At 54.1% G+C, this 17,769-nt stretch overlaps 1 protein-coding gene across 5 annotated transcripts in view; it reads left to right on the forward strand.

Moving 5' to 3' along the window:
* The window catches only part of ZER1 (zyg-11 related cell cycle regulator), a 33,063-nt gene extending 15,294 nt beyond the window's left edge, over positions 1-17,769 (forward strand). For 4 of the 5 annotated variants that reach the window (XM_066255999.1, XM_066255998.1, XM_066256001.1 and 1 more), the window contains exons 3-16: positions 1,181-1,331; positions 1,530-1,966; positions 2,287-2,463; positions 3,691-3,805; positions 3,949-4,095; positions 4,448-4,621; positions 7,298-7,513; positions 8,158-8,199; positions 8,357-8,476; positions 9,543-9,658; positions 9,992-10,180; positions 12,005-12,102; positions 14,142-14,244; positions 16,159-17,769. In XM_066255999.1, coding sequence (XP_066112096.1) covers positions 1,181-1,331; positions 1,530-1,966; positions 2,287-2,463; positions 3,691-3,805; positions 3,949-4,095; positions 4,448-4,621; positions 7,298-7,513; positions 8,158-8,199; positions 8,357-8,476; positions 9,543-9,658; positions 9,992-10,180; positions 12,005-12,102; positions 14,142-14,244; positions 16,159-16,216 — 2,143 coding nt within the window. In that variant the 3' untranslated portion in view covers positions 16,217-17,769. The remainder of the gene's footprint in view (positions 1-1,180; positions 1,332-1,529; positions 1,967-2,286; positions 2,464-3,690; positions 3,806-3,948; positions 4,096-4,447; positions 4,622-7,297; positions 7,514-8,157; positions 8,200-8,356; positions 8,477-9,542; positions 9,659-9,991; positions 10,181-12,004; positions 12,103-14,141; positions 14,245-16,158) is intronic. The other variant, XM_066255997.1, reaches the window with a different exon arrangement.

Raw genomic sequence — 17,769 nt, forward strand, 5'->3', positions numbered from 1 at the left:
TAATATAATTGCCATTATCATTAATGATTTCTTGCCAGCGTGAGGGCAATTTGTATATCCCATTTTTGAAAAATGTTTTATCTTTTGATGCAAAAAATTGAACCAGTGCTTGTTTGATATCTTCTTCATTTTTTAATTTTTTGCCCTTCAAAAAATTTTGTAAGGACAAAAACAAGTGATAGTTGGAGGGTGCTAAGTCCGGGGAATATGGTGGATGAGACAGACATGCTTCTGTAGCATTTCTTCCTTGTTGAAATTCGTAAAAATTACAGTGGCGTAAATGAACTTTATCAGTAGCCTATGGGTACACTATCGCTTCACACATAAGACTAACGTGAATCAACTTTGTTTTAGTTAATTTGCTACGTCAGTATGTATACACTAAGTGATAAAAATAGAGAGGCACACATGCACCAAATAAACATGTGCTTACGTGTCGAAACTTGTTGTGATAGAAACGGACAGAACCTTCCAGTAGACCTTATACAATATTTAAAATAAAGAACAAGTAAATTTAAATCAACAAGCTGACCAGTATTTTAATGGGAACTATGCTCCTCTCACTGATCACCTATGAAAGAGGTGCCCCTTCCGGAAGTGCGGCAGGGGCGGGATAAATGGCCTCAGGGGGCTGCATGTGGCCCGCGGGCCATAGTTTGGGGACCCCTGTCCGAGCGTGTTTGACTCCAAAGCCTTTCCCACCAAGACTAGGATTCTGCATGAGCTGGTATCTCAGCAAGGTTTTATCAAGTGCTTGCCTGTACCTAGCTGGGAACTCCAAACCCTTTAACTTAATCTTCCTGTTGGAAATGGTCCTCAAAGGGGCTGTTCTAGGAACCGGAAACTGGTTTAAAGAAGATGAGTGTGGACATGTATCTTGTTATAGAAGTGTCTGTGGTTTGGGGGGAAGAGCTTGGGATTTGCTGTTGATAAGAGGTCCCTTCATCACCAGGATGAAGTCTCCCTTTGGACTCCTGGTTCCTGGGGCCACCCTTAATCTCACCAGTAGGGCTGTCAAGATCCAGCCAGTTACTATAGGAAGAAGAGGAAAAGGAGGAGACAGAGGTTGCTGCCAGGGTGGTCAGAGAAGGCTTCAGGGAGGAGAGGGCTTGTGCTGGGTCTTAAAGGAAGGAGGAGAGTGGCCATGCCCACTCCCTGAGCCAGGCCTCTTTCCTGCCAGGTATGTGGAGCTGGTCAATGCCACCTGCAACTTTGAGCCACACGAGAGCTTCTTCAGCCTCTTCTCGGACCCCCGCAGCACACGGCTCACCCGCATCCATCTACGCGAGGACCTGGTGCAAGACCAGGACCTGGAAGCCATTCGCAAGCAGGTGAGGCCTGTGGCACCGACACAAGATGGCCTGGGAGGCTGGCAGGGCCGACCCTCCAGGGCACGGTTCCCGAGGCCCTCCAGTGCTCTCCCCACTCGTGTAGAGCCCTCCTCGAGCTCACGGGGCAGGGGCCGGGGCAGGGGCCGGGTCCGGGGCGGGGGCCGGGCCGTGAGGATGACGGGCTGTGCCTCCTGCCAGGACCTGGTGGAGCTGTATCTGACCAACTGTGAGAAGCTGTCCGCCAAGAGCCTGCAGACGCTCAGGAGCTTCAGCCACACCCTGGTGTCCCTGAGCCTCTTTGGCTGTGCAAACATTTTCTATGAGGAGGAGAACCCAGGGGGCTGTGAAGATGAGTGCCTCGTCAACCCCACCTGCCAGGTGCTGGTCAAGGACTTCACCTTCGAGGGCTTTAGCCGCCTCCGCTTCCTCAACTTAGGCCGCATGATCGATGGGGTCCCTGTGGAGTCCCTGCTGCGGCCGCTCAGTTCTCTGGCCGCCCTGGACCTCTCGGGCATTCAGACCAGTGATGCAGCCTTCCTAACCCAGTGGAAAGACAGCCTCGTGTCCCTTGTGCTCTACAACATGGACCTGTCGGATGACCATATTCGTGTCATTGTCCAGCTACACAAGCTGCGGTGAGCAGCCGGTCCAGAGCTCGCTGGGGTGTAGGTGGGGAGGTTCACGTTGTCCGTCCCAGAAGGTTCGTGAGCCCCTGGCTAGGCAGAAGGTGGGTATGGAAGAGACAGTCCCATTCCTTAAACCCATTGTGTCAGCTGGATCAGGGCTGTTCCGGGCACCTGGGTCCCAGCAGGATTTTCCCACAATGCCCTGCAGCAGTTGGGGCAGGGATGGGCCCTCCCCTGCCATGGACTGAAGGAGCAGGGGTCTACGAGGCAGGCCCAGTCTGTGTCCAGCTCCTGACCTGTGCCTCCCCCCCCCCCCCCGCAATCTCCAGACACTTGGACATCTCCCGAGACCGCCTCTCCAGCTACTACAAGTTCAAGCTGACCCGCAAGGTGCTGAGTCTCTTTGTGCAGAAGCTAGGCAACCTCCTGTCCCTGGACATCTCTGGCCACATGATCCTAGAGAACTGCAGCATCTCCAAGATGGACGAGGAAGCAGGACAGACCAGGTGGGGCCCACCCACCATCGTTGCTGCGGGGTATCATTCAGCAGGCATTTACCAAACGCCCTTCCGCCGAGGGCTGTTCTGGGTGCCATAGATAAAGAAATGAGCCAGGCCCTGCCCTCTCCAGTCTGGGTGAGCTAGTGGGGACAGACAAGTCATTATTAGGACTGTGGGGGAGAAGCTCCGGGTTGTCCTGAGGATCAGGAAGGAGGGCAGAGGAGGAATAGTATCCAGGCTATCTTGAAAATTCATTCTGAGTTTGCCAGAGGAAGGGTGTTCTAGCAGAGAGAACAGCATGTGCAAAGGCTAGAAGATGCAAGCCCCAGAAGTGGGTGGGAAGTTATGACACTCAGACCGGCCAGAGGCTGGCAGTGTCTGCTGCTCATTTGGTGTTGCAGCAGATAGGCTGGCTCTTGGGTCGGCTGGTTGAGAGCCCCGATTCAAACCCATCAGCTCTAACTGGCCATAAGCCCTATCTTTCCCCAGCCGTACTTTAGTGGGGTTTGGTTGATGGGCATGTCCCTTTATGACTGTTGGTGGAACCTAAAGATGACACATGCTCACTAGAATGGCAGATAGTATTTTCCAAACTATAGCCTTATCTCCCATCCCACACATGACCTTACCACCCTCCCATCAAAAGGTAGGTCGGCCCTGGCTGGTTGGCTCAGCGGTAGAGCGTCGGCCTGGCGTGCGGGGGACCCAGGTTCGATTCCTGACCAAGGCACATAGGAGAAGCGCCCATTTGCTTCTCCACCCCCACCCCTCCTTCCTCTCTGTCTCTCTCTTTCCCTCCCGCAGCCAAGGCTCCATTGGAGCAAAGATGGCCCGGGCGCTGGGGATGGCTCCTTGGCCTCTGCCCCAGGTGCTAAAGTGGCTCTGGTCATGGCAGAGCGACACCCCGGAGGGGCAGAGCATCGCCCCCTGGTGGGCAGAGCATCGTCCCTGGTGGGCGTGCCGGGTGGATCCCGGTCGGGCGCATGCGGGAGTCTGTCTGACTGTTTCTCCCCATTTCCAGCTTCAGAAAAATAAATAAAAATAAAAAAAATAATAAAAAAAAGGTAGGTCTATGTTCCCACCCCTTAAAAAGAAACAAAAAAATAAGAGCTGGAGGGCCTAAAAGAGGGTCCCTAGTAAAGCCCCAGGCACCCCCAGGAGAGGCCTGGCTTTGTGCCGAACCGGGGCCGCCCTGGGCCCCAGGCCACTGACCTCAGCACCCTCCACCCCTAGCATCGAGCCTTCCAAGAGCAGCATCATGCCATTCCGGGCTCTGAAGAGGCCACTGCAGTTCCTTGGGCTCTTCGAGACCTCCCTGTGCCGCCTGACGCACATTCCGGCCTACAAAGTGAGAGGGGTGGAAGGGAAGGGGAAGGGCTGAGGGTCCAAAGGGGCCTGCCCTGGGGCTGGAGACGGAGCCAGGATCTGAGGACACCCCCCCCCCCCCCCGTTGCCCTCTTCCTGATTGTTCTGAGAATGCTTCATCCCTAGGTAAGTGGGGACAAGAATGAGGAACAGGTGCTGAACGCCATCGAAGCCTACACGGAACACAGGCCTGAGATCACCTCACGGGCCATCAACTTGCTCTTTGACATTGCACGCATCGAGCGCTGCAACCAGCTCCTGCGGGCTCTGAAGGTCAGCCCCAGCCCCAGAAGCAGTGGAGGGGCCCTCAGGCTCCCATCCACTCCCGCCTGGAAGATGCTAGACTTGACTGTGCCCAGAGCCCCTGTCCCTCTTCTCATCCCCTCATCCCCAGGACACCAGCAGCCCTACCTCCCAACCCTGGGCCACAGTGCCTCACCTGCCCCAGCACTGGCTTTGTCCCAGCACCATGGCCCTGCCCTGCTTTCTGCTCCCCGACCCCCACATCCACCCTCAGAACAGAATCAGAGGACCTGTCCCAGCCCCGTTGAAGAGCCCTAGGCCTCTCCCCGCACAGCTTTAACAGGGCTTGCCAACCTGGACCCCATACCCTGTCTTCATGTAGCTGGTCATCACAGCCCTCAAGTGCCATAAGTATGACAAGAACATTCAAGTGACAGGCAGCGCTGCCCTCTTCTACCTAACAAATTCCGAGTACCGCTCAGAGCAAAGCGTCAAGCTGCGGCGGCAGGTCATCCAGGTGGTGCTGAATGGCATGGAGTCCTACCAGGAGGTGACGGTGAGCCCCCCTCCTGCCGCGGCCCTGCATGCTCTAGCCCAGCCCCCTCCCTGCCTGCCCTGTGGCCCAGTCTCTGGGGGCTGTGCTTGCTCCCACCCTTTCTTGCCAGGCTCTGCCCTGCCCCACCCCCACCCCCTTCCCTACAGTACCAGCCCCAGACTCTGGACCTGGCATTCAGGGCCCCTAACCCAGCTCCACCTCCCCCGCCGCCCTCCACCCAGGGCCTTCATGCTCCTGCCTCTGGGCCTCAGCCGATACTCCCCAGCCCTTCTGCCCAGTAACATTCTGTTGGGGGCTGTTATTTTGAATAGCTGCATTTCTTATAAAAGCAATAATGATTCCATTGTAGAAAAATTGTAAATAAACTATAAAGAAAAAAAAAACCCACCCACAACCCCATCCCCCAGAGATAGCCACCCAACACTGGACCTCTCTGGTTTGGGATTTTAGCCTGTGTGTTTATTTAGAATATGGGCAACAGTGTCTTGTGAATGCACACCTCTCCCATATCAACAAACATTTTGCAACAAAATATTTATTTCCTGATTACGAAAGTAAGACACTGAATGCTTAGAAAACAAATTCAAGCAATATGAAAATGTATTAACTAGAAAGTAAAAGTTGTTCACAGCCCCAGCTCTCCTCCCCAAGACAGCTGGTTTTCATGGTTCCTTTCATAGTCAGTGGTGTCAGCCTAGAGCTCAGTGTCCCCATCCACGAGGGGCCACAGGAGCGTGACTGTGTGCTGGGTCCCGCCGAGGGGACCAGAAAGGTGCCCCTGCGTGCCTGGGCTGCAGTTACAGAACCACCCCCCACGCTGGAACATTTAGGTTGCTTTTTGATTTTTTGCTATTTTAATAAGGCTTTGCTGACTATACTTAATCGATTTCCATTTTACTGCATGTCAAAAGTAGACTTGCTGCCTGACCTGTGGTGGCGCAGTGGATAAAACGTCTACCTCAAAATGCTGAGGTCGCCGGTTCGAAACCCTGGGCTTGCCTGGTCAAGGCACATATGGGAGTTGATGCTTCCAGCTCCTCCCCCCTTCTCTCTCTCTCTCCCTCTCTCTGTCCTCTCTAAAAATGAATAAATAAATAAATTAAAAAAAAAAAAAAAAAAAGTAGACTTGCTGAGCCAGTGGATGTGAGAAAGTAATCAATGACCAGCTAAGGTGCCTCAGTGAAGAATTGATGCTTCTCATCTCTCTCCCTTCCTGTTTGTCCCTTTCTGTCCCTCTCTCAATAAAATGAAATATAAAATAAAATAAAATAATAAAGCATTGATATGTCTCCCCAAGTTGCCCTCCAGGAGGCTATGGTGGGAATGCAGCCTCTGCGGGAATGAGAGGACCCACTTTCACATTGCCTGCCAGCTCCATACTTGACCGTAGCTTTCTCCACATTGAGATCAATTTTATGATCACGTAAAAGAGGCATCTATTTTTAATGAAAAATAATGCTTGCCTGACCTGTGGTGGCGCAGTGGATAAAGCATCGACCTGGAAACACTGAGGTCGCCAGTCTGAAACCCTGGGCTTGCCTGGTCAAGGCACATATGGGAGTTGATGCTTCCTGCTCCTCCCCCTTCTCTCTCTCTCCTCTCTAAAATGAATTTTTAGTGCTCACTTCAACAGCAATATACTAAAATGAATTTTTAAAAAATATTAGAAAAGAATTGCCTGGCCTGTGGTGGCGCAGTCGGTAAAGTGTCGAACGCTAAAATCGCTGGTTCGGAACACTGGGCTTGTCCGGTCAAGGCACATATGGGAGTTGATGCTTCCTGCTCCTCCCCCTTCTCTCTCTCTCCTCTCTAAAATGAATAAATAAATAAGAAAAATAACACTAAAAGCCTGACCAGGCAGTGTCGCAGTGGATAGAGCGTCGGACTGGGATGCGGAGGACCCAGGTTCGAGACCCCCAAGGTTGCCATCTTGTGCGCAGGCTCATCTGGCTTGAGAAAAAAGCTCACCAGCTTGGACTCAAGGTCTCTGGCTCAAGCAAGGGGTCACTTGGTCTGCTGAAGGCCCGCGGTCAAGGCACATATGAGAAAGCAATCAATGAACAGCTAAGGTGTCGCAACAAAAACTGATGATTGATGCTTCTCATCTCTCTCTGTTCCTGTCTGTCTGTCCCTTCTATCCCTCTCTCTAACTCTCTCTCTGTTCCTGTCTGTCCCTTCTATCCCTCTCTCTAACTCTCTCTCTGTCCCTGTAAAAAAAAAAGAAAAGAAAAAGAACACTAAAAAAAAAGAAAATAATAATAATAATGCTTGAAGACACTAAAATGAATTAATAAATTCTGTCAAAGAAATGGACATTAGCCTGACCAGGCAGTGATGCAGTGGATAGAGGGTCAACCTGGGACGCTAAGGACCCAGGTTCAAAACCCCAAGGTCACCAGCTTCAGTGTGGTCTCACCTGGCTTGAGCACATGGTCGCTGGCTTGAGCCCCCTTAGTCAAGGCACATCTGAGAAGCAACCAGTGAACTAAAGTGACGCAACTACAAGTTGATGCTTCTCACCTCTCTCCCTTCCTGTCTCTCTCGCAAAAAAAAAAAAAAAGAAAAACCTTCCTGGACTACCACAGCTCTAGATAATCTCTCCCCTCTAGAGAGCCCCTCAAGTCCAGCTCCTGAGTCGGCCCCTGACTGTGCTCCACTTGTCTCCGTCTGGCCCAGGTCCAGCGGAACTGCTGCCTGACCCTCTGCAACTTCAGCATCCCCGAAGAGCTCGAGTTCCAGTACCGCCGGGTCAACGAGCTCCTGCTCAGCATCCTCAGCCCCACACGGCAGGACGAGTCCATCCAGCGCATCGCCGTGCACCTGTGCAACGCCCTGGTCTGCCAGGTGGACAACGACCACAAGGAGGCCGTGGGCAAGATGGGCTTTGTTGTGGTGCGTGCGGGCGGGCTGCCCCGCCCTCATCCATAGCCTCGCTGCTCATGAGGTCAGGCTAGACCCAAGGAGAAATCTACCAGTGGATGTTGCTTACAGTCCCCTAGATTTCCTCTCCCTAGAACATTCTGTCTTCCTCTCCCTCCATTTGCCCATAAGGTCCCCCTGTACAGATTCCTCCTGCCTCAGACCAGGCGTCTTGAAACATCCTCCCAACTGGGATTCAGTAAGGATTTGAGGGACGATCTGTGAGCCCCGTGGGCAGTGCTGCATTGCTCCTTTTGTCGTTACATCCCCGGCACTTCCCAGATAGGGCCTGGTGCCCTGTGGGGAGACTGTGAACGTCTGCTGGAGAAGGGCAGGAAAGGATGTGGAAGGAACATCCAGTCTCCTTCCATTTTCTTGCTGGGGAGGCTTAAGTACCGGGCGCGGGGGGCATGCCCAAGCCGCACAGGAAGTCAGGGTCGAGCCGGGACTAACACCCAGGCCCCCTGATGCCAAGTGCCAAGCCTGTGGGCTGCACTTTCTCACACAGGCTACCAACTGGCCTTGTCAGGACGGACAGCGGGGGTAGAGCAGGGCCACGCGGGGGGTGGGGGCGCTCTCGAGGCCTGGCCCCTGCATGCTCTCTCCTCTGCCTGCAGACCATGCTGAAGCTGATTCAGAAGAAGCTGCTAGACAAGATAGTAAGTCGTGTCCTCACGGAGCCATTGTGCCCTCCCGCAGCCCTTGGGGGACAGGTTTGCCCCAGGGATGCCTGTGCCTTGTCAGGGCCCCCTCCCTGGGTGCCAGGAGCCATGGGGCCTGGTAGGCGAACCTTGCTGAGCTCCCCCCTGCCCTCAGTGTGACCAGGTCATGGAGTTCTCCTGGAGCGCACTGTGGAACATCACAGACGAGACGCCCGACAACTGTGAGATGTTCCTCAGCTTCAACGGCATGAAGCTCTTCCTGGACTGCCTGAAGGTAACGGCTCTGCGGCCCCTCCCAGGCCATCCGCACAGCCCCTCTCTGTCCCCAGGCTCCCCGCTGACCAAATCCGTCGGCACCCCCGCTCCTTGTGGTTGGTTCCCACGGGAGGGCAGTGGGGCCCCACTCATGGGCCTGTCAGCCCAGGATTTGCTACAAGCAGGAGCTCCAAAGACCTTCTTCGACCCAGATGGCCTGGCTGAGCCCTCCCTAAAGGGGAGACCCAGCCCCACTTTCCCACAGTGCCTTCCTGGACTGTCCTGTCTGGCTGGGGTCCATTGGGATATCAGCTGAACAGAATTCTGTCCAGTAGAAAAGCCTATTATTTTAAAACTCATACTTTGTTGCCTGACCAGGTGCTGGTGCAGTGGATAGAGTGTTGGACGCAGAGGACCCAGGTTTGAAACCCTGAGGTCTCTGGCTTGAGCACAGTTTCACCAGCTTGAGCACAGGGTCGCTGGCTTGAGCGTGGGATCATAGACATGACCCCATGGTTGCTGGCTTGAAGCCCAAGGTCTCTGGCTTGAAGCCCAAGGTCGCTGGCTTGAGCAAGGGGTCACTCGCTCTGCTGTAGCCCCCTAGTCAAGGCACATATGAGAAAGCAATCAATGAACAACTAAGGTGCCGCAACGAAGAATTGATGCTTCTCATCTCTCTCCCTTCCTGTTTGTCCCTGTCTGTCCTTCTTTCTGTCCCTCTCTCTCTATCACAAAACAAAACTCATCCTTTGTTTTCTTGCTGTAGTTTCTAAGGGGACCCCATTAAGCTAGTATTTTGAGCTTTGGTAAATAGAACCGTCTCTATCCCGTTTACAATTTATAGGTCCCATCTCCACTCAGTCTTTGATTTTGTGGCAAGGAGCCCCCACCTTTAATCCCTTACAGTGTGTACGCAGCACTGTCCTAGGAGCATGGGAAGGTAGAGGGCAGCATATTGCACCCCTGTTTGTCCAGCTGGAATGGCCAGACAGATGCTCATAAAGCATCTAGATTAAGAATACTAGACACTAATTAACTGATTGATGTATTCATTGATGTGGCCCTAATGGCTCTTCTTTGGCCAGGAATTTCCAGAGAAGCAGGAACTGCATCGGAATATGCTGGGACTCTTGGGGAATGTGGCAGAGGTGAAGGAGCTGCGGCCCCAGCTAATGACTTCCCAGTTCATCAGTGTCTTCAGGTTAGTACTTCTCTCCTTTACCTTTTTGCCTTGCTACCGGGATGCTCAGAGCTCTAGTCTGTGCTTAGCAAAAGCAATTGCTCTTAGACTAGGTTTACGTTATAAATGTTACCTTCCCTATAGTGTGGTTTCTTATTCTTTCAACCCTCCATAAATGATCCTCTTGTAGCTATATCTTAACATTAGTGACCTCATAAGTCATCTGGGTATGGCTCTTAAGGGGTAAAGAGAGCAGTAGTTCCTCTGACATTTGGTTTGTGTTGGGGTCCAGCAGCTGGTATCTGAAGAGGGACTTGGAGGGAACTGGACTCCCTTTTTCTCCCTTCTTGGCAGCAACCTGCTGGAGAGCAAGGCCGACGGGATTGAGGTGTCCTACAACGCCTGCGGCGTCCTCTCCCACATCATGTTTGATGGGCCTGAGGCCTGGGGCATCTGTGAGCCCCAGCGGGAGGAGGTGGAGGAGCGCATGTGGGCAGCCATCCAAAGCTGGGACATCAACTCACGGCGGAATATCAATTACAGGTGCAAAGTGGGGAGGGTGGGGTGAGTACTGGGGCAGGACGCTGTTCCCAGCACGGTCTGGTCAGAGCTTCCCTTTCTTCCTGTCCTCTGTCGGGCCTGACTCACTGAGGCGTGTCCACAGACAGCACAGAGCAGAGGCCCACGTCTCAGCTGCACAGCGTGGGGCACATGTCCGCACATCAACACTTGCATGTACTCAAAGCCTGCTGTTTGCAAACATCTGATACACATTTATTTGTGGGGGAAAAAATACAGATATATGGCCCTGGCTGGGTGCTTCAGTGGATAGAATGTTGTCCAAGTGCACTGAGGTCGCAGGTTCGATCCCAGGTCAGAGCACATATAAGAAGCAACCATTGGCCTGACCTGTGGTGGCGCAGTGGATAAAACATCGACCTGGAAATGCTGAGGTTGCCGGTTCGAAACCCTGGGCTTGCCTGGTCAAGGCACATATGGGAGTTGATGCTTCCAGCTCCTCCCCCCTGTCTCTCTCTCCTCTCTGTCTCTCTCTCTCTCCTCTCTAAAAAAAAATGAATAAAAAAAAAAAATCAGTAAAAAAAAAAAAAAAAAAAGAAGCAACCATTGAGTACACAGCTAAATGGAACAACTAAGTCAGGGGTCTCAAACTCGCATGTGGGCCGCAGAGCAAGATCACAGCCGTTCGGCAGGCCGCATTAGGTCTACAAAAGGCAACTGTTACGCAACACTTTTCTCACTGCAGTTGAAAACAAAAAAAAATCAGTACAAGCACAATCATACATGCAGTTTACTCAGTGTCACAAAACGACCAGAAACTGTAGTTCGCATCACAACTGCTGTTAACTAAGCTAATATCTAGCTAGGATGCTAGAGAAATGAAAAATACAAGTAGGCCCCTAGGCTTACTTAATTTTATCCAAAATATTTTGAACTTCGTGGATTAGTCCGCGGGCCGCACAAAATTGTTCGGCGGGCCGCGAGTTTGAGACCCCTGAACTAAGTGGAAAAGCGAGTTGGTGCTTTCTCTCTCTCTCTCAAATCAATGTAAAAAATACAGACATGCACTATGAAACAAAACAGAAACCTTCTATTACCTCACTCCCTGACAGAGAACCCCACTAACGTGCCCTGTCTCCCCACGAGCGTGCCTGTCTCCCCCTGCTAACATGTCTCTTCCCCGCTGACGTGCCCGTGGCTCCTCCCACCGACGTACCCGCGTCAACATGCCTGTGTCCCCTTCCTGCAGTTGTTCTGTGCAGATTTACTTGCAGTCCAGTTGGCATCTAGACTACTACTATCTTGTGGCTTACTTTCTAGCCACATGTGACTCCTCATGTCGTGACTGGGTCACTTTCTATGTGCAGACGGCCCATCCCTTGACACTGACGTTGAAAGCCCGTGTCGGGAGGAAGGGGCGCACACTTGTGGTCTTGCTGATGCTGAGTTATTTCCCTCCCACGGGGAGGAGGCGGAGTCGCCGGTCCAGGGGCTCTGCACCTACATTGTGGGGATTTTGGACATGGCTGCAGATGGCCATGAGAAGTGTAGTCACACTTTCTTCTGCTTCCCAGTGTACACCACCCCCATAAGCTGGGTCTTTCCTCCTTGCTAAGGCCCCCAGTTCTGTACTCCCAATCGGTGTTGTCCCCCTGCCTCCCTTACTTTTGCATGCTCTTGACCCCTCGCACAAGGGAGCTGCATTTCTGGACCCTGGGGTGGGCAACAGGGCCCGAAGCCCATGTCCCTTGCATCCCACCAGTCTGCTCACCCTTCCAGGAGGAGAAATTCCAAGATGCACTCCCCTCAGCCCCAGCACCAGAGTGACCTTGATTTCTCTTCCTACAGGTCGTTTGAGCCAATTCTTCGCCTCCTTCCCCAGGGTATCTCCCCTGTCAGCCAGCATTGGGCCACCTGGGCCCTGTACAACCTTGTGTCCGTCTACCGTGAGTACCCACTCACCCTTAGTTCAGACACAGGGACACACCTGGCCGAGGGCTCACTTGCCCCAGGAAGTGTATAATCCAGGTGGGGGGCACTAAGAGAGCTGCCATCCATGTCTGTGCCTCAGAGCACAGCCCTCCTCCACTCTGTAGCACTTGTGCGACACCAGCGTGACGGCCGGCCCCTGTCCTGTCGTCAGAATAGGCCTGGCCGGCGATACGGCCCGTCCAGAGTTCCCGGACAGCTTCCTTATGTTTCCTGCTCCCTATGAGCGAACAGTCAGAAATCTCCATGCCTTCTGTAAGACAGTGTAAGACCCACCCAGACGAAGAACTAGCCCATTTTCCTGGAGGAAACGGACATCCAAGAGAACAGGAGAGAACCTTACAGCTATTCTAACTCATTTCCTCAAAGAGGCCCCCATCCCCTCCCACAGAAGAGCCTGAACTGTCCTCTGCTCAGTGGCTTTGGGGAAGAGGAGGAAGAGGGGTCCTCACTAAGAGACTGATGGGAGACCAGGTGTGACCCCCTAGCTCCCCCCCTTACTGGTCATGTGACCTCAGGTGGGTTCTTGAACCTCTCTGCGCCCCAGTTTCCTCCTATTGAAATGGGGATAGCGGTAATACCTACTTCATAAGATGGTGTGGAGAGAGCCGACAGGAGTGCCGAGCCGGGGCTGGACATCGCTCAGGCCTGGTGACCACAGAGGGGATAAGTGTGCGGGATTGAAACCTGCCTCTATTTGCTGTTTTACTTTGAGCAGGCTTCTCAACCTCTCTGTGCTTCAATTTCCTCATCTTTAAGGTGGGATAACAACAGCACTTACCTCATGGGATGGCTGTGAAGTAAGACATGTCTAAGCGCTTAGGACATTATCACATACCAACTGTCCAATAAGCAGGAATCGTTTTAATTATCATTTGAGGTTAGTCTTACTAAAAAAGTAGCACCTTACTTCAAAGAGGCCGCGTAGCACAGAGGACAGAGCCCTGAGCTGGGACCCCCCTCGGACAAGCATCTGGAGGGGCGGGGTGAAATACTTCAGCTCTGCGAGCCTCCGTTCTTTCCTTTGTAAAATGGAGATAATAAAAATAGCTCCATGGCCCTGGCCGGTTGGCTCAGCGGTAGAGCGACGGCCTGGCGTGCGGGGGACCCGGGTTCGATTCCCGGCCAGGGCACATAGGAGAAGCGCCCATTTGCTTCTCCACCCCCACCCCCTCCTTCCTCTCTGTCTCTCTCTTCCCCTCCTGCAGCGAGGCTCCATTGGAGCAAAGATGGCCCGGGCGCTGGGGATGGCTCCTTGGCCTCTGCCCCAGGCGCTAGAGTGGCTCTGGTCACGGCAGAGCGACGCCCCGGAGGGGCAGAGCATTGCCCCCTGGTGGGCAGAGCATCGCCCCTGGTGGGCGTGCCGGGTGGATCCCGGTCAGGCACATGCGGGAGTCTGTCTGACTGTCTCTCCCCGTTTCCAGCTTCAGAAGAAAAAAAAAAAAAAAAAAAAATAGCTCCTACTTCACAGAGCTCCTGAAGGTCCACTGCAATGCCCATGTTCTCCATGGGGTGTAAAGCCCTGGATACCAAGCACTAGAATGTTCTTTGTTGAAGTGAACCCTGAGACCACCCAATAGAAAGGCATGGTGATTCCGACCCGGCTGGTCACCAGAATCGCCTGGTGATATTTTGTTATAAACACGAATAAATACTGGGGCCTGGGTCTGTTGAATCAGAATACCCAAGGACAAGGCTTAGGAATCTGTATTTTACAAAACTCCGAGAACAGAAGCCACCAGTTTCTTGGGTGAGCTCTGGGGAAAACACACTGCCTGCCATGGTGGGTAAGTGCTTCTCCCAGGCTGCTTACTGGCCAGTGCTTCCCCCAGGTGGACTCCGGGCAAACAGGGTTCATCCCAGATTACAGCCCTCCCCTGGCCGGCGCCTCTATACCACCCCTCTGGAAGGGCGGTCCTGGCGGCAGCAAGGCAGGGGTGGAGGCTGAGAGAAGGCCCACCTGATCCCCTGCTGTCTGCCCCTCCCTACCCCACAGCGGACAAGTACTGCCCCCTGCTGATCAAAGAAGGTGGGATGCCCCTTCTGAAGGACATGATTAAGATGGCCGCTGCCCGGCAGGAGACCAAGGAGATGGCCCGGTAAGAGATGGGCCGCTTCTGCCGCAGCCTTGCCTTGGGGGACTGAGGGAGTCAGTGGGGCCCCCTGGTGGTCGGGAATGGCTGCGACTTCCCAGGAGCCTGAGTGTAGTGTGGAGATGGACAGCCTTCCGATGTCTAGCTGGGCCCTCCCTGAGTGTCATGTTGACAGTGTAGCCAGAAATTAGAGGATCAAGCTGTGAATGGAGCATTATTGCCCTTATTTTTAAACTTCATTTTCTTTTATTCCCAACAATTTCCATCCCCTCATCACTAGGCATCAACAAGTCAAGGTTAGAAATTTTCATTCTTTTTGGCTAAAAACATTCCAACTAAAGAGAGGAAACAGTGTGGTGAATACATCCTAGAGCTCAGGCAGGGCAGAGTGCGAGCAAGTGTGTGAGTGCGAGTGCGAGTGAGTGCGAGTGCGAGTGCGAGTGCGAGTGTGAGTGAGTGCGAGAGGAGCCCATGCGGCCGGCAGGCCTTGACTGTGCGGTTTCCACGGCAGAGTCCGCAGTGTGACGGGCTTCCGCCTCAGTCATCAGCGCTCAGGAGACTCGGGGGTGCTGCACGTCACGGTCACCAGGAATGACCGTGCTTTCTCTAGGACCCGTGCTCCAGTTTGCCCCAGGTCTAGACACAGTGTAGACTAGAGGGCCGTGGAGGAGCTCCCAGGACATGACTGGGCCGGACAGCATTGGCTGTTTCCGCAGCCATTTTTGGCAAAAGGCATTGCTGAAACGTTAATTGACAGATTTGCTGAATTTGAGAATGGTAAAACGAGTGGCTCTCACACTTAATCTCCCTAAAGAATCATCTGGAAAGACTTGAAAATGTCCAAGCCCATTCCTAGGTTTTCTGTCCCTGTGGGCACGGAGGTGGGCCTGGGAGCATTCATTGTCGACACGGGTCCCGGGAGGTTTGAGATGCACTGGGTAGGACTGACCTGTGACCTGTCCCGTCACTGGGAACTTGGCAGTGAGACCCGAGGCGTGCGGTCCGAGCTGGCCTGTGTGACAGCAGCGGGGAATGATAGAGGGCACTTGGGCAAAGTCACTCTGCCCCATCACACCTCTATCCCTTTCCTGGCGTCCCTCCTAAAATGTTTTGGGGGTCCTCCTTAGCACATAGAGTCCTCAGTCAATACTATCCACATACAGAGGCCTTGTGTGGAGTGGGAAGGCCATCGGGGTCCAGGGTGACACCTGATGGCAGTGGGCAGCAGGTCCCAAGGCCAGGCCAGAGTGGGTGAAGGACTCAGTATCTGAGCACGAGCGGTGGTCCCAGAGGCTGCAGGATGTCTGGGGTCCTGTGCGGTCTGGTGCGCAGCCGTCCAGCTGGGGACCATTAGTAGACTTTGGGGAAGAAAAAGTTCTGCGTGTGCAGAAAGAAGTGAAGAAAGAAGACAGTGCTAGAGAAGGGACCAGAGGGTTTGGAGGTCAGGTCTGAGCTGATTCAGGGAGCCCCCAGCTACAGCTGCCCTGAGGCCGAGAGGGGGTGCGCGGCCTGGGGAGGAAGGCAGAGAAGACAGGGTGCTGATGGAACTCATGGCCAGTGTTCTCCAACCGCCCACCCCTGATGTTGTATGAGGATTATAGACCCGATAATGTTAGCTGAATTTGATTATGCTCAAGGTGACTTCTGCCTTAGTGGTCCCTGAAATAATTCTATTTTTCACTGGTCCCCAAATGGAGAAATGTTGAAAACCACCACCACAGCCACAGGTAACATTTCCTGGGTGCTCCGCACACAGGCCATCCCGCGCCATCCCGCCAGCCACTCTGTGCATGTCATCTCAGTCAGCATCACTATTAACGTGTGTAGGAACAAATTCAGCGGCCTGATCAGTGAGGAGGGACATGGCCTACCTAGGCCACGCCCCCTTCCCATCCTCTCTCTCTCCCCCCTTCTCTCCAGAAAGGTGATTGAGCACTGCAGTAACTTTAAAGAGGAGAACATGGACACGTCCAGATAGAGGCCTCGGTGCCCTGGCCGCCACTGCTCTGGACCACGAGGCTGGCAGGCAGCGCTCCGAAGCAGCCCCGCCGGCAGACCCCTGGCCCGGGAGCCTCCCACTGGACGACGGGACACAGGGGGACTTTTGCACAAATGACGCTTTTCCTTAACATTAGTGAGATATATATATTATATATATATATTTTTTTTTTTTTTTGGTTAGGAAGTGTGAAGTTTTGTGTATATGATTTCTGTACAAAAACAAAAGACACACTCCCTGAGTCCTCGCAGCCTCCTCAGCCGTTCTGCAGCCCTCATTCAAAGCCTTCATCGCTGCCACACACCCGAATGCTCTCCCCAGACTAAATGCCTCTAATATTGTGAGTGTGCAGTCCTTCCCCGTAATCTCAGTCCCCGGCCTCGCTCCCTGTTAGGAGAGGCAACAGGCTGTGACCAGCCCCCTCTCACACCCTAACCCACCCTCCAAAGCCTGAGAACCCCACCTGGGTTCCTGGGGGCAGCTGATGAGGTTTAGGGACTAGAACTCACACCGCCGAGTCTCCTAGCTGCCTTGGTGCTCCCAGCTGTAGGCCATCCAGAGCAAGGAAGTGAGTCGTGCGGGCCTCGACCCAGGCAGCCCAGCCCCAGCCCAGCCCCAGCCCCGCCCCAGCCCCAGAGGGCCCTCAGGGAGCCGGGCTCACAGGGGCCCTGCTGCTCTTGGGCCAGGCCTGCCTGAGGCCACGCTGCTAAGGAGGCTGCCCCAGTCTCCCACCAGGTCCCAGGCTGTTGAGGGCCCAGTCCAGGGCTGGGCCACTAACCCTTCTGCCAAACATATGGAACCTGCCCTCAACCCTGGAAGCCAACACCTTCTGGGACCAGGGGCTCACTCACTCCCCAGCCCTTCATCTGCCCACAGCACCCAAGGTGCCCGGACACCCTCCCAGCAGAACTGAGCCTGCTTCATTCGCCACCGCCCGTGGGACCCCGCGGGACCCCGCAGGGCCCCATGCCTCCCTGGGCGGGAGCTCCTCACACTGGCCTTGCCCATGGCAGCAGGCGCAGCAGGCGGAGCCTGACCCGCACTGGCAGGGCCTGCAGGGGACACCGTCTCGCCCCGCCCACGGCTTTACCTTGGAAACCTCTGGGCTGAGTTTCAGAGAAGTGTGAGCCCCAGATGTATCAGAATATCCTGTGCTCCCTCGACAGAACTCCAAACTGCCTCCATCGTGGACAGGCGGGGCGAGGCCCCTCCAGAACAAGGAGCAGGACTGACTGCAGAGTCCTTGGGGCCTGGCTTTTCCTCCCTCCTCCTTCCCTGGGCCTGGCTTTGGATTCTCCCAGCCTGTCTGCCTCCAGGCAGAACCGGCTGGAGGAGCGGCCCAGGGAGAGGCACGTGGCCCTTTTCTCCTGGAGTCTCCCCCAGCTCACAGATAAGCCCCAGTGGGCCTCCCTTCCTGCTCAGGTGGCCTGAGCCAGCCCTGTAGACAGAGCTCGGTTGCATTGTGTCACCACCTGGGGCCGGGTGAATGTCTGTAATTTGGGATGTCACAGAAATACATTTTTGTGCAAAGT

Source organism: Saccopteryx bilineata, chromosome 2, assembly GCF_036850765.1.
Source record: "Saccopteryx bilineata isolate mSacBil1 chromosome 2, mSacBil1_pri_phased_curated, whole genome shotgun sequence".
NCBI lineage: Eukaryota > Metazoa > Chordata > Mammalia > Chiroptera > Emballonuridae > Saccopteryx > Saccopteryx bilineata.